Here is an 11,642-nt window from a genome sequence, read left to right as displayed (position 1 = left end):
CTGAGCCACACATACAGGGGAAGCCTGAGTGCGAAAGAGAAGGGTGATTAAAAATACACTGTGCGAGAAGAGCGAGAGAGAATAAAAAATAAACGCTGGGGTGGCAGCTGCCACCGAAACCCTTGTTATTCTAATGTGCCTGGCCGATCAGATCTTCTGTGCCAGATCAGGGGCCACTTGGTGGGGACCCCTGAACTAAATCATACCCAGTGTTAAAACAGTGGGTTCCATGGATGAGCAGGCTCGAGTCTAGTGATCAACTCAACTTTATTTGTGATTTCATCAAGAGCAAGCACAAGACCCCCCCAGAGCCTCAGCTCTGTTACACAGCATGCAATCGCCACACCCAGACAACCCCCCCCACTCCCAGTGATAGGCTATTTGCATAACATGACTACTAGACTGGTCACTTTCAGAATCCTGGCAGGCTATTGTTCTTGTGCTCCAAGCTCAGCCAGTCTCTGGGGTGATTCAGTCAGGGACGATTCAGTCCCAGTACATAACACCCAGGATCTTCAAAAGGGCACCTTCGTAGCGATTTACCAGTGTGCTGATAAAGTCTTAACGGATCAGCTAAGAGCCAGATTGAACAATCAACTGGCAATCCCTTGAGAGAAGTGGACGAGGGCGGAGTGCAGTTCTGCAAATGGGGAAAGTCGCTAACCCACAAACCTTCGCTACGCTCCCTGCCTACAATATATCCCTGTAAATAATGCGTAGTTAAAGGGGGGGGGGTTGTTCTTAAAAAAAATGTTTCTTTGCCTGCACTCTTGGGGGAAGTTCTGCTCCCATCACAGGTGTCTTAGGGCAAAAATAATTTATAAGCGTGTCTGAGTGGAGCGTGTGAATGTTTGTGTAAAACAACAGCAGCCCTGCTGTGGAGGAAGAAGAGGAAGCCAGTGACCACGCAAGGAGAAGGGGAAGGACAGGTTTATGTGGAAAAGTGGGGTGTGCCTAGCCTGGCACCGAATGGGTTTTTTTGGTCACAGAAATCCATATACGTTGAGCCAAGCACCTAACTGATGAACACGCCTCCCCCTCTGAAGAAGCCAGCCTGCAAGCATGTAAGCGTTGCTGTAGCTCACTTCCAGCTATCAAAGAGAAACAAGGGAAGGAATCCTTTTGAGTCTCGTGAGCGGCTGCGTTGCCTGCTCTCCTTTCGCAACAGAGAGACAAAGCTGACCTTTCCGGGCTCTCTCTCTCTCTCTCTCGGAGACGTTTTCACAAAAAACCCACTGCCTCGCCTCAAGATCTGGTGGAACTGGTTTGTGGAAAGGAATGTCGCGTACCCCGGCACGTGCTGAGCAAGAGGTTTTGCGGGGGCCGAAGCCATCCGTGTGGCGACCCAACAGACTGAAATCAATATTCGGTGGAATGGAAAACGGTCGTGTTCTGTGATTCTTCCCCCCCCCCTTTTCATGGATGTGTTAATGATGCAATCAAAAAAAAATAATGGTGCAATAAGCCTGCATCGAGGTGTGGTACTTTGGGGAAAAAAGGAAAGGTAACATTCTGCTGAAAATGGTCGTGTTCTGTGATTTCTCCCCCCCCCCCTTTCATGGATGTGTTAATGATGCAATCAAAAAAAATAATGGTGCAATAAGCCTGCATTGAGGTATGGTACTTTGGAAAAAAAAGGAAAGGTAACATTCTGCTGGAGGGATGAGCGTATCTGATGGGGGGGAAATAAAGATAAAAAGTTAATAGGCCAGTTTTGTCTGAGTTTTTTTTTTTATTTTAATGAATGCGATCTAATGTTTATAAAAGGGGCCGCGGTGGCTCAGAGGTTAAGACGCCGAGCTGCAGACCGGAAGGTCGGTAGCTCAAGACCCGGGTGCCGCATGACGGAGTCAGCTCCCGTCTCTGGCCCCAGCTCCTGCCAACCTAGCAGAATTATCAAGAGTTGCCTGCGACAATTCTAGCATTTTGATGGTGCATACAAGTCAAATGAGGGCTGCGGTAGCTCAAGTGGTTAAGACGCTGAACTGCAGGCTGTGGAAGGTCAGTAGTTCGCGACCCGAGTGTGCCACGTGACGGAGTGAGCACCTGTCTCTGGCCCCAGCTCCTGCCAACCTAGCAGTTCGAAAGGAAGAAATTGCAAGTCACTGCTTCAGTGGGAAGGCAACAGCGTTCGGTGTGCCTTGGTGTTCAGTCATGCCGGCCACATGACTATGGAAATGTCTTCGGACAGCGCTGGCTCTTTGGCTTGGAAATGGAGGTGAGCACCGCCCCCTAGAGCCGGATTTGACTGGCTTTTGAGCAAAGGAAACCTTAATGTTTATAAAAGCAGCGTTGTCTCTGACGTGCGCATGTGGATAAGCCTGTCGGGGTCAGCCGCTGTGAGGCTCCCTCGTTGGGAACTGGGTTCACCTGCACCATGGCTGGCAACGGAGGGGAGTCGTGAGTCCACTCTGCCCAGTTGGCCTAGAACGGTGTAGAATCAGGGCAGGAGAGAGACAGGCTGACGACAGGGCAAGCTAAGAAGGAAACGCGGCTCCCACCAAAAGTTCTCTGGGACGTGACGGGTTAAATCCCCAGGCAGAGGTTCTGTGTTGCTGTTAAGCTTTTTAGTGGTCACCACTTACACGCTCCTCTGCAGCTTATCTGCACGCGTGTGTCACCTGCCGCAGAGCGTTTTCCTCCCATGTTTGAATTGGAACACAGCCGTGTGTGGCGCCCCCTCGGCTCTGGCCTTCGGCACTGTCGAAATTAAGGACGTTCCAGCCAGCAAAAGCGGCCTGTGACCTATGCGGGTTCTCTTGTCAGGCGGAGTCTCATGGACAGTAAGACACAGGGTGGGGGGGGGGACACAAACCTGACCCAAAATCTGGAATCAAGAACCAAAAGGGTAAGAAATTTGATAAAGGGCCAATATTAAAAAACCTAGTTGAAACTTACAATATACAAAAATACGCGTATTTATTAGAAAGACCGTTAAAAACAAATAAGGGCCCAGTGAAACCCTCGTTGAGAAGTTCCTAGCGGCCTGAACACCGGGGCCAATATACGTGACCTGACGCGTTTCCGACCTATTGGGGCCTTCTTCAGAGGTCAAACATTATTGAGGTACACGTAACAATACTACATATTCTGGGGTAGATATAAATTTACTGCCTACGATTTTCTTCTCACCTTGACACAGAGAGCACTCCATCTGTGTTACACCTCTGAGGATGCCAGTCACGGTTAGTAGCAAAACGTCAGGTCCTACCATGCCAAGACCACGGCCACACATCCTGGAAAATCTACAGCAACTAATAATACATATTATAATAAGATAACCACTAAGTGAATACTGGACCAAGGAAAGGAAGGTTAAGCAGCAAGATCTATAGACACAAGACAAAGCTGTTCGTGAGGCCTCTAAAGGTGAGCATCCTGTGTCTGGTGCAAAATGCACAGCTCCCGAATTAGAACATCTTCCAATTTAGGTCCAAAAAGCACCCGTGTGGCTATCTAAGTCAGAGCTAGAGTGTCCTCTTGGTCCAGTATTAACTTATTGGTTATCTTATTGTAATATGTATTATTGTTACATGTACCTCAATACTGTTTGACCGCTGAAGAAGGCCCCAATAGGGCAGAAACGCATCAGATCACGTGCAATGCTCCCTCTAAGCTGTGGAGTCTTGTGAGCAAAAATTCTACTTTGTGAGCTACTGGCATTGAAGTTGTGAGCGAGCGATTTGGTTACTGCATAAATTAGCTTGCTCTGGAGCCATCCTTCCTGAGCTAAGACAAAAATGTGTGAGCTGGAGGCTAAAAAACTCTGAGCTGGCTCACACTAACTCATTTAGAGGGAACACTCACGTGTATTGGCTCGGGTGTTCAGGCCGCTAGGAACTTTTCAACGAGGCTTTCATTGGGCCCTTATATGTTTTTAACTGCCTTTCTAATAAATACATGTATTTTTGTATATTACAAGCTTCAACTAGGTTTTTAATATTGGGCCTTTATCAGACTTCTTTCTTACCCTCAGGAGTCTCATGGACCATAGCTAGGCAGGGGCTCGGACCTGATATACAGAAGCATACACACCGGGAGTGGGGGGTGGATGGGAAATGTCTCAAATCACCGTCCCACCTGCCTTTATGTATTTATTAGAGCAGTCGTAACCCCGCCTTTATTTATTTATTAAAACACTGATACCTCACCTTTCCTCGTGGACAAGAACAGTGGGGCTCAACGGGTATTGAATCACACCTCCAGCTGTACGATTTCTGTGCTGGGGCTCCCCGTCTGCTGCGAGCCTGGATTGCGCCGTTTGTGTGTGGGTTGATGCTGGACGGCTCCCGGCAGGGGGCCTCGAGGCAGCGGCTTTACGGGCTCCTCCGGACTCCATGACGGGAAGATTATTTTGCCTCCCGCGCACCTCTTCCCTAGTGAGCGGGGAAGCTGGTCTTTCAGAATGCCCTGCCCACGATAGTCCTGCGTGGGCCCCTGTCGGAAGGACGCATTTTTCTTGCCAGTAAGGCATAACACAGCGGTTCTCACTCGTTAGCTCACGGATAGCCACATCCAATGCCCCCTCTAAGCTGTGGAGCCTTGTGAGCAAAAATTCTACCTGGTGAGCTACTGGCATTAAAGTTGTGAGCGAGCGATTTGACTGCTGCATAAATTAGTTTGCTCTGGAGCCCTCCTTCCTGAGCCGGAGGCTCAAAAGCTGTGAGCTAGCTCACATTGACTCAGGTTAGAGGGAACACTAGCCACATCTGCCGTTATCAACAGCTGAAAGAGCCATGTGACTACCGTCTACCCCCTGTGCACCGCCCCATCAAACACCACACACACACACAAAATAATATAACTATAAAGTATGAGCCCTGACCTGGACAGGAGACTCTAAGCTGTGGAGTTTTGTGAGCAAAAAATCCTACTTTGTGAGCTACCTGGCATTGAAGTTGTGAGCGAGCGATTTGGCTCCTGCATAAAATCAGTTTCCTCGGGAGCCCTCCTTCCCAAGCTAAGACAAACGTGTGAGCCAGAGGCTAAAAAACTGTGAGCTGGCTCATATTGTCTCAGCTTAGAGGGAACACTGGCCACATCTGCCGTTCTCAGCCGCTGAAAGAGCCATGTGACTACCGTCTGCCCCCTGTGCTCTGCCCCATCAAACACCACACACACACACAAAATAATACAACTATGAAGTACGTGCCCGGACCTGGACGGCCCAGGCTACCTTGATCTTAGAAGCTGAGCAGGGTTGGCCCTGCTCAATATCTGGACGGGAGACCACCAAGGCTCCCTCTAAGCCTGTGGAGTCTTGTGAGCAGAAATCCTACCTTGTTGTGAGCGACTGGCCTTAAAGTGGTTGAGTGAGCGGTTTGGCTCCCGCATAAAATCAGTTTGCTCTGGAGCCCCATCCTTCCTGAGCCGAGACAAAACTGTCTGAGCCGGAGGCTAAGGAACCGTGAGCCGGCTCACACTGACTCAGCTGAGAGGAAACACTGGAGACCAGCAAGGGAGTCCGGAGTCCGCTAGGCAGAGGCGGGCCGTGGCCGAACCTCTCCCTGTCTCTGCCTTGACCTGGATGGCCCAGGGTGGCCCGGCCTCATCGGCTAAGCAGGGTCGGCCACGGTTAGTCAACTGGATGGGGGATTACGGAGGAATACCAGGGCTGTTCCTGCAGAGGCGGGGCCGACGGCAGACCGCCTCTCGACATCTCTTGCCTTGAAAACCCTACGGGGTCGCCGTGAGCCGTCTGCGCCCCGACGGCACTCTCCACCACCATTAAGTATGCAGCTATAATTCTTCAAATTACCAGGAGTACCTCTGCCCAGGTAGAGCTCAGCCTCAGCCGGCCCTCGTATAATCTGGGGTGAGGGGAAGGGCCTCCCCACAAAGCTCCCTCTAAGCTGTGGCGTCTTGTGAACAAGAATTCTAACTCTGTGAGCTTGCTGGCATTGAAGCCGGGAGCGAGCCATCTGGCTGCCGCATCAATTACGTTTGCTCCGGAGCCATCCCTTCCCGAGCTGAGACAAAAACCTGTGAGCTGGAGGCTAAAAGACTGTGAGGCGGCTCACACTAACTCAGCTGAGAGGGAACACTGCTGGCAGGCGGGTGGCGGGCAATGCTCCTTCTAAGCTGTGGAGTCTTGTGAGCCAAAATCCTACTTTGTGAGCGACTGGCAGTAAAGCTGAGAGCGAGCGATTTGGCTGCTGCATCGGTCAGTTTCCTCGGGAGCCCTCCCTCCTGAGCGGAGACAGGAATGGGTGAGCCAGAGGCTAAAAAACTGCGAGCTGGCTCACGCTAACTCAGCTGAGAGGGAACACTGCTTCCCTCTCTCCTTTCCTGCTCTCTCGCCGGCATAAGGCAGAGCAGGCCAGGTGGCTGAGTAGAAAGGGGAACGAAACCACCACTGCTCTGACCAGCTTGCTCGTTTTGGTGAGAGCACAGTTTGGTGCAGTGGTGAAGTGCGCGGACTTTAAACTGGGAGAACCGGGTTTGATTCCCCACTCCTCTTTTTCAAGGACAGCTCTTATCAGAACTACGGCTTGCCCAAGGTCATCCAGCAGCTGCAAGCGGAGGAGTGGGGAATCAAACCCGGTTCTCCCAGATTAGAGTCCGCACACTTCAGCACTACACCAAACTGGCGGAAGGAAGGAAGGAAGGAAGGAAGGAAGGAAGGAAGGGAGGGAGGGATAAGGAAGGAAGGAAGGAAGGAAGGAAGGAAGGAAGGAAGGAAGGAAGGAAGGAAGGAAGGAAGGAAGGGTCATTCCCAAGACAGGTGTGGAGAGAGGAAGACGCAATGGGGACTGGTGTGGGGGGGAAAAGCAGGCCATCTTCTGTGTCAATGACTCAAAAGTGGGAACTGGGTAGAGGCGCCACTGAGGCAAGGCGTGGAGGGAACGAACTGGGCGCTGCTCTCTGCTGAGCAGCCAAAGTAGCCCAATCAGAGTGGGAAAGGCAAATACCCAACAAAGGAGCTTCAGCCGAGGAAGCACAGTAGCTACTTGGCTTCAAAGGAGTGCGGGACCAGCCCCGCTCTCCAAAGGCCTCTGGTGTGAGTCCACCTGGGGCAGACGGTTCCGAGAACCACCTGACCTCCCATCCCTTCCACGTACAGAAATGGTGGTGGGGGGTGTGCCAAGGGGAGAGGGGGAAGGATCCTGCTTACACACGACCCTTTTGCTTCTCTTTGGAACAACAACTCTTCAGGAGAGGCAAGGAAGAGGTCGCCACTTCAGCTGAGGAACCAATTTTAATAAGCAACACTGTGAGTGCATACAAAACAGCCAAATAATGCGGATCGTGGCAGGCGTACAGAGTGAATTTCCTTTTTTTTTTAAAAAAAAAAAGCAGTTGCACAAACATCAAATGTCTCACACACACACACAAAAGACACAATGGTGATTTCTCATTGATTGGCACACTCCGTCTGTCTTCAAAACAAAACAAAACAAAGAAACCACACTAGAACCCTGGAAACGATAGGTAAGGGATTTGGGGGGGGGGCGGAATAGAAGGAGGGCTGTTTTGTAATTGTAATATTTCAGAGCCAGCGAAAAGGCTTTCCGTTCTGTAACCGAGCACGGGCTCTTCTGCCGTTCTTACCAGCTGAGCATAATTGAAATTTGATGCAGACTTGATTAGCTCGCACCACCTCCCTTGGCGATGCGGGAAATGTAGGCACGGAATACGGAAAGCCAAAATACTGTTTTTTTATTTTAGGCAGGCCTGGCCGTAGCCAACAACAACGCCGAATCAGTGCCACAGCCCCGAAAGCATCCCAACACTTTACACGTTAAATCTTTCCAGGGCGAAACTGGACTTTACAAATGACACACGGACGGCCCAAGTCCGTCTCATTGTGGTACAACCCCTGCTCCATTCCCTGCCGTTGCTCGGAGTGTGATGGCACTGTGTCGTGTGCTTGGTGACACCCGATGTTACTGGGGAATCGGGGGAACTAGACACACGGATGCCGGTTTTGGTGGCAGCCCTGCGTGCCGTCTAATTTTGCCCTCAAAAAAGCCTCAAATGCGTACTTGTGGAAGGTCTCTTGGCAGCCTTCAGTCCTGGCAAAGCATCCCCCCCCCCCAGCTACTGACAGTCTGAACTTGCACACAATCTGTTACATGCACACCCGTTTTCAACCTTGCGTCGTGAAGGAACAGGCGCTATGCGTCTAAAAATAAATAAAGCTCAACAAACACCCCGACTTGTTTCCCCTGTCGCAAACCAGTTTATCACTGTTCTTACCCCCAAAACCACAACTTCTCAGCTACCACGGGAGAAAGTCCACGTCCAGGTTTCTTTCTTCCTTCTTTGGCTCGTTCTTCAGGTGCCACTTGAGCTTGATAATCGGATCCATCTGCTCTTGCAGGCGGTGGCGCTTCATGTGAGCGTTCCGGCTTTTTATCTTGTCAAACACTCTACATACGGACGAGAGACAAAGGCCAGGGTTGGTTGTTGTTTTTTTACAGGGCACTTAGTGAGATGCTACAGGAATGTGAGCCGCACACGCACGCCATTCCAGTTCAGGAACCCAACATAACAAGGATGGGGCTCCAGTATCAGCATTCCCCTGTATAAATCGATGGTGCGACCTCATTTGGAGTACTGTGTACAGTTCTGGTCGCCACACCTCAGAAAGGATATTATAGCATTGGAAAAATGGCAGAAAAGGGCAACTAGAATGATAAAAGGGTTGGAACACTTTCCCTATGAAGAAAGGTTAAAGCGCTTGGGGAAACGACGGCTGAGGGGTGACATGATCGAAATTTATAAGATTATGCATAGGATAGAGCAGGTCGAGAAAGAAGTCCTTTTCTCCCTTTCCCACAAGACAAGAACTCATGGACACTCCATGACATTGCTGAGCAGTTGGGTTAGAACAGATAAAGGGAAATCCTTCTTCACCCAAAGAGTGATCAACACATGGAATTCACTGCCACAGGAGGGGGTGGTGGCTACAAGCATGGACGGCTTCAAGAGGGAATTAGATAAGCATATGGAGCAGAGGTCCATTGGTGGCTATTAGCTACAAGGTATAGATAGGAACGCTCAGGCTGGGGCAAGGGATGCTCTGTCTTCTTGGTGCTTGGGGGGTGGGCAACAGTGGGAGGGCTCCTGGTGTCCTGGCCCCACTGCTGGACCTCCTGATGGCACCTGGTATTTTTGGCCACTGTGTGACACAGAGTGTTGGACTGGAGGGGCCATTGGCCTGATCCAACATTGGCTTCTCTTATGTGTTGGACTAGATGGCCATTGGACTGATCCAACATTGGCTTGTCTTATGCTCTCATGTCCTTTTTCTCCCCTGAGACTTTTAATGTTTGAGTTTTTCTGGTCCATGTGGAGACTGATACCAACTAAAGCAGAGTCCCTTAGATTGTCAAAGTGAGACCCACCGAGATAAGGAGCAGAAGAGAATATCTGTCAGTACACAGTAGGCCTACTGCAATTGCACAAGAAACCAGGGACAAATACCTTGCACATTCTTTACACGGGAACACACCCAGAACGCCTGTGCTCTTGGGCCTGTCAGGAGTTTCCTTCAGGCTGCCGGCTGGACTGAAGGCACTCTGTCCGGCTTTTTTGTAAGTCCTTGGCTTCAGCTTGCTCTCCTGTTTAGGCAGCTGGCAGTGTCTTTTCTTTGGGCTGGACGCGGTCTGCAAGGCAGGAAAGGGGGGGCATTAAAAAAATTATCATTAACATCACTTTTTTTAACGTTTTGGCAAATGACAGTGAGGGATCCTAAGGTTAATTTGGGAGCTTCAAATGCTGGCCCTGCTCCCAGTGGCAAAATAGAAATTAAAAAACAAAAACAAGAAAAACCCGGTGGCACAAAACTGTGGACGAGGTACGCCAGGATTGATGGCGCTTGCAGTGAACATGGCAGCGCATGTGTTCGGCCACGTCTTCAAAAGGCTGCAGAATTCACCAGAAATTAGGACAGTCCTTAGGGTGGGGGCTGGGGAACAGTGCAGTGTGCAGATCAGAGCTCCTGTCCCCATTCAAAAAACGCTGTACCAGAGAAGAAGAGAAGAGTAGAGATTGGATTTATACCCGGCCCTTCACTACCTGAAGGTGTCTCAGAGCGGCTCACAAACTCCTTTCCCTTCCCCTCCCCACAACAGACACCCTGTGAGGTAGGCATGGGGCTGAGAGAGCTCTTGACAGAAACTGCTCTTTTTCAAGAACAGCTCTGACAGAGCTATGGCTTGCCCAAGGTCATCCAGCAGGTGTAAGTGGAGGAGTGGGGAATCAAACCCGGTTCTCCAAGATTAGAGTCCGCGTACTTAACCACTACACCAAACTGGCCAGGACTACCTCCAAGAACCCAAAGTACCCCCCCCAAAAAAAAACAGAGGATGTCTAATATTATGCAAGCTTGAAGCGTACACTGTTCGATGCAGTTAATACACACACAAACCAAATTGGGGGGTGCAGGAATCCAGCAGAACAAAAAAAGTTTTACGTCTTTCTGTCGTACAAAACAACTCAGAAGGCAAAATTTATCGCAGAATGCGTTTTGCGGGCAAGGTCTGCCTCAACAGACGCACAGAGTGGAAACGAACAAACAAACAAAAATAAAAAAACGCCTTCCCCAAGACAACTTGTTGCCTGGACCCAGCCTCTTGTAAAGCTGAGAGTGGGTTGGGAGAGTGGGAAAAACATGAGAAATCTTTACATCTGTACACTCAAACGTCCGCCGGATGCCCCCCCCCCTGCCCCACAACAATCTTTCTCTACCTTTTCTTCCTCTACCTCATCCTGCTCTCTCCTGGACCTCTTTTCTACCACTTGTGATCGACTGCAGTCAAATTTTAATATTTTTTTCCAGTTATAGTAGTATTCGACACACTGGGAAACAGTCTTAGTTTGTATCTATTAAGGCAGGAAGGAGAAGGGAAAAGAAAAGAAAAGAAAAGAAAAGGGGGGGAAATCGAAGTGAATATACATGAGGGGCGGCAAATAATCCATTTTGTAAAATTCTTCTGTAAGCCGCCCTGAGCCGGCCTTTGGCTGGGAGGGCGAGGTATTAATTTAATAACAAATAAAATAAAAAGAGATCTGAACACACTTCTTCTGCCTACTGAATGCCCGATCCTAAACAGAAGTGACCCCTTACTAAGCCTGGTGACTTCGGTGGGCTTACGAGGGCACGACTCAGGATTGCATTGTGAAGGCCTTACCTTCTTCTGTATCTGGTAGAAGTCCTTCTTGTGCATGCCGAAGGCCTTCCTAAACAACTGTTTCTCAGCAGGAGTCCACAGATGCGAACCTGGAGTTTCAACGGAGAGATAGGAGGAGGAGGAGGAGGAGAGGAGAGGAGATTGGATTTATACCCCGCCCTTCACTTGGGAGTCTCAGAGCAGCTTACAAACTCCTTTCCCTTCCCCTCCCCACAACAGACACCCTGTGAGGTGGGTGGGGCTGAGAGAACTCTGACACAAACTGCTCTTTTTCAAGGACAGCTGTGCCAGAGCTTGTGACTGACCCAAGGTCACATCAGCAGGTGCAAGTGGAGGAGTGGGGAATCGAACCCGGTTCTCCCAGATTAGAGTCCGCGCACTTAACCACTACACCAAACTGATAAGTTATCGGAACAAGCAATCTGCTCCAAGGATCACCTCCTCCCAAAGAAAAAGAAGAGTTGGTTTTTATATCCCGTTTCTCTCTACCCTAAGGAGCAGGGG

At 50.0% G+C, this 11,642-nt stretch overlaps 1 protein-coding gene across 1 annotated transcript in view; it reads right to left on the bottom strand.

Annotated features, from left to right (window-relative positions):
- Window positions 1–8,221: 8,221 nt before the first annotated feature.
- The window catches only part of ZNF541 (zinc finger protein 541), a 39,742-nt gene continuing 36,321 nt past the window's right edge, over window positions 8,222–11,642 (bottom strand). Inside the window, exons 12-15 of the mRNA XM_015419028.1 lie at window positions 11,139–11,227; window positions 10,696–10,830; window positions 9,430–9,611; window positions 8,222–8,372 (exon numbers count right to left, since the gene is read on the bottom strand). Coding sequence (XP_015274514.1) covers window positions 8,222–8,372; window positions 9,430–9,611; window positions 10,696–10,830; window positions 11,139–11,227 — 557 coding nt within the window. The remainder of the gene's footprint in view (window positions 8,373–9,429; window positions 9,612–10,695; window positions 10,831–11,138; window positions 11,228–11,642) is intronic.

The sequence above is a fragment of the Gekko japonicus genome, unplaced genomic scaffold, assembly GCF_001447785.1.
Source record: "Gekko japonicus isolate JY-2015 unplaced genomic scaffold, Gekko_japonicus_V1.1 scaffold4079, whole genome shotgun sequence".
NCBI classification, from domain to species: Eukaryota; Metazoa; Chordata; class Lepidosauria; order Squamata; family Gekkonidae; genus Gekko; species Gekko japonicus.
Note: the sequence above shows the minus strand (reverse complement) of the source record. Positions and strands in the feature narration are given on the sequence as shown.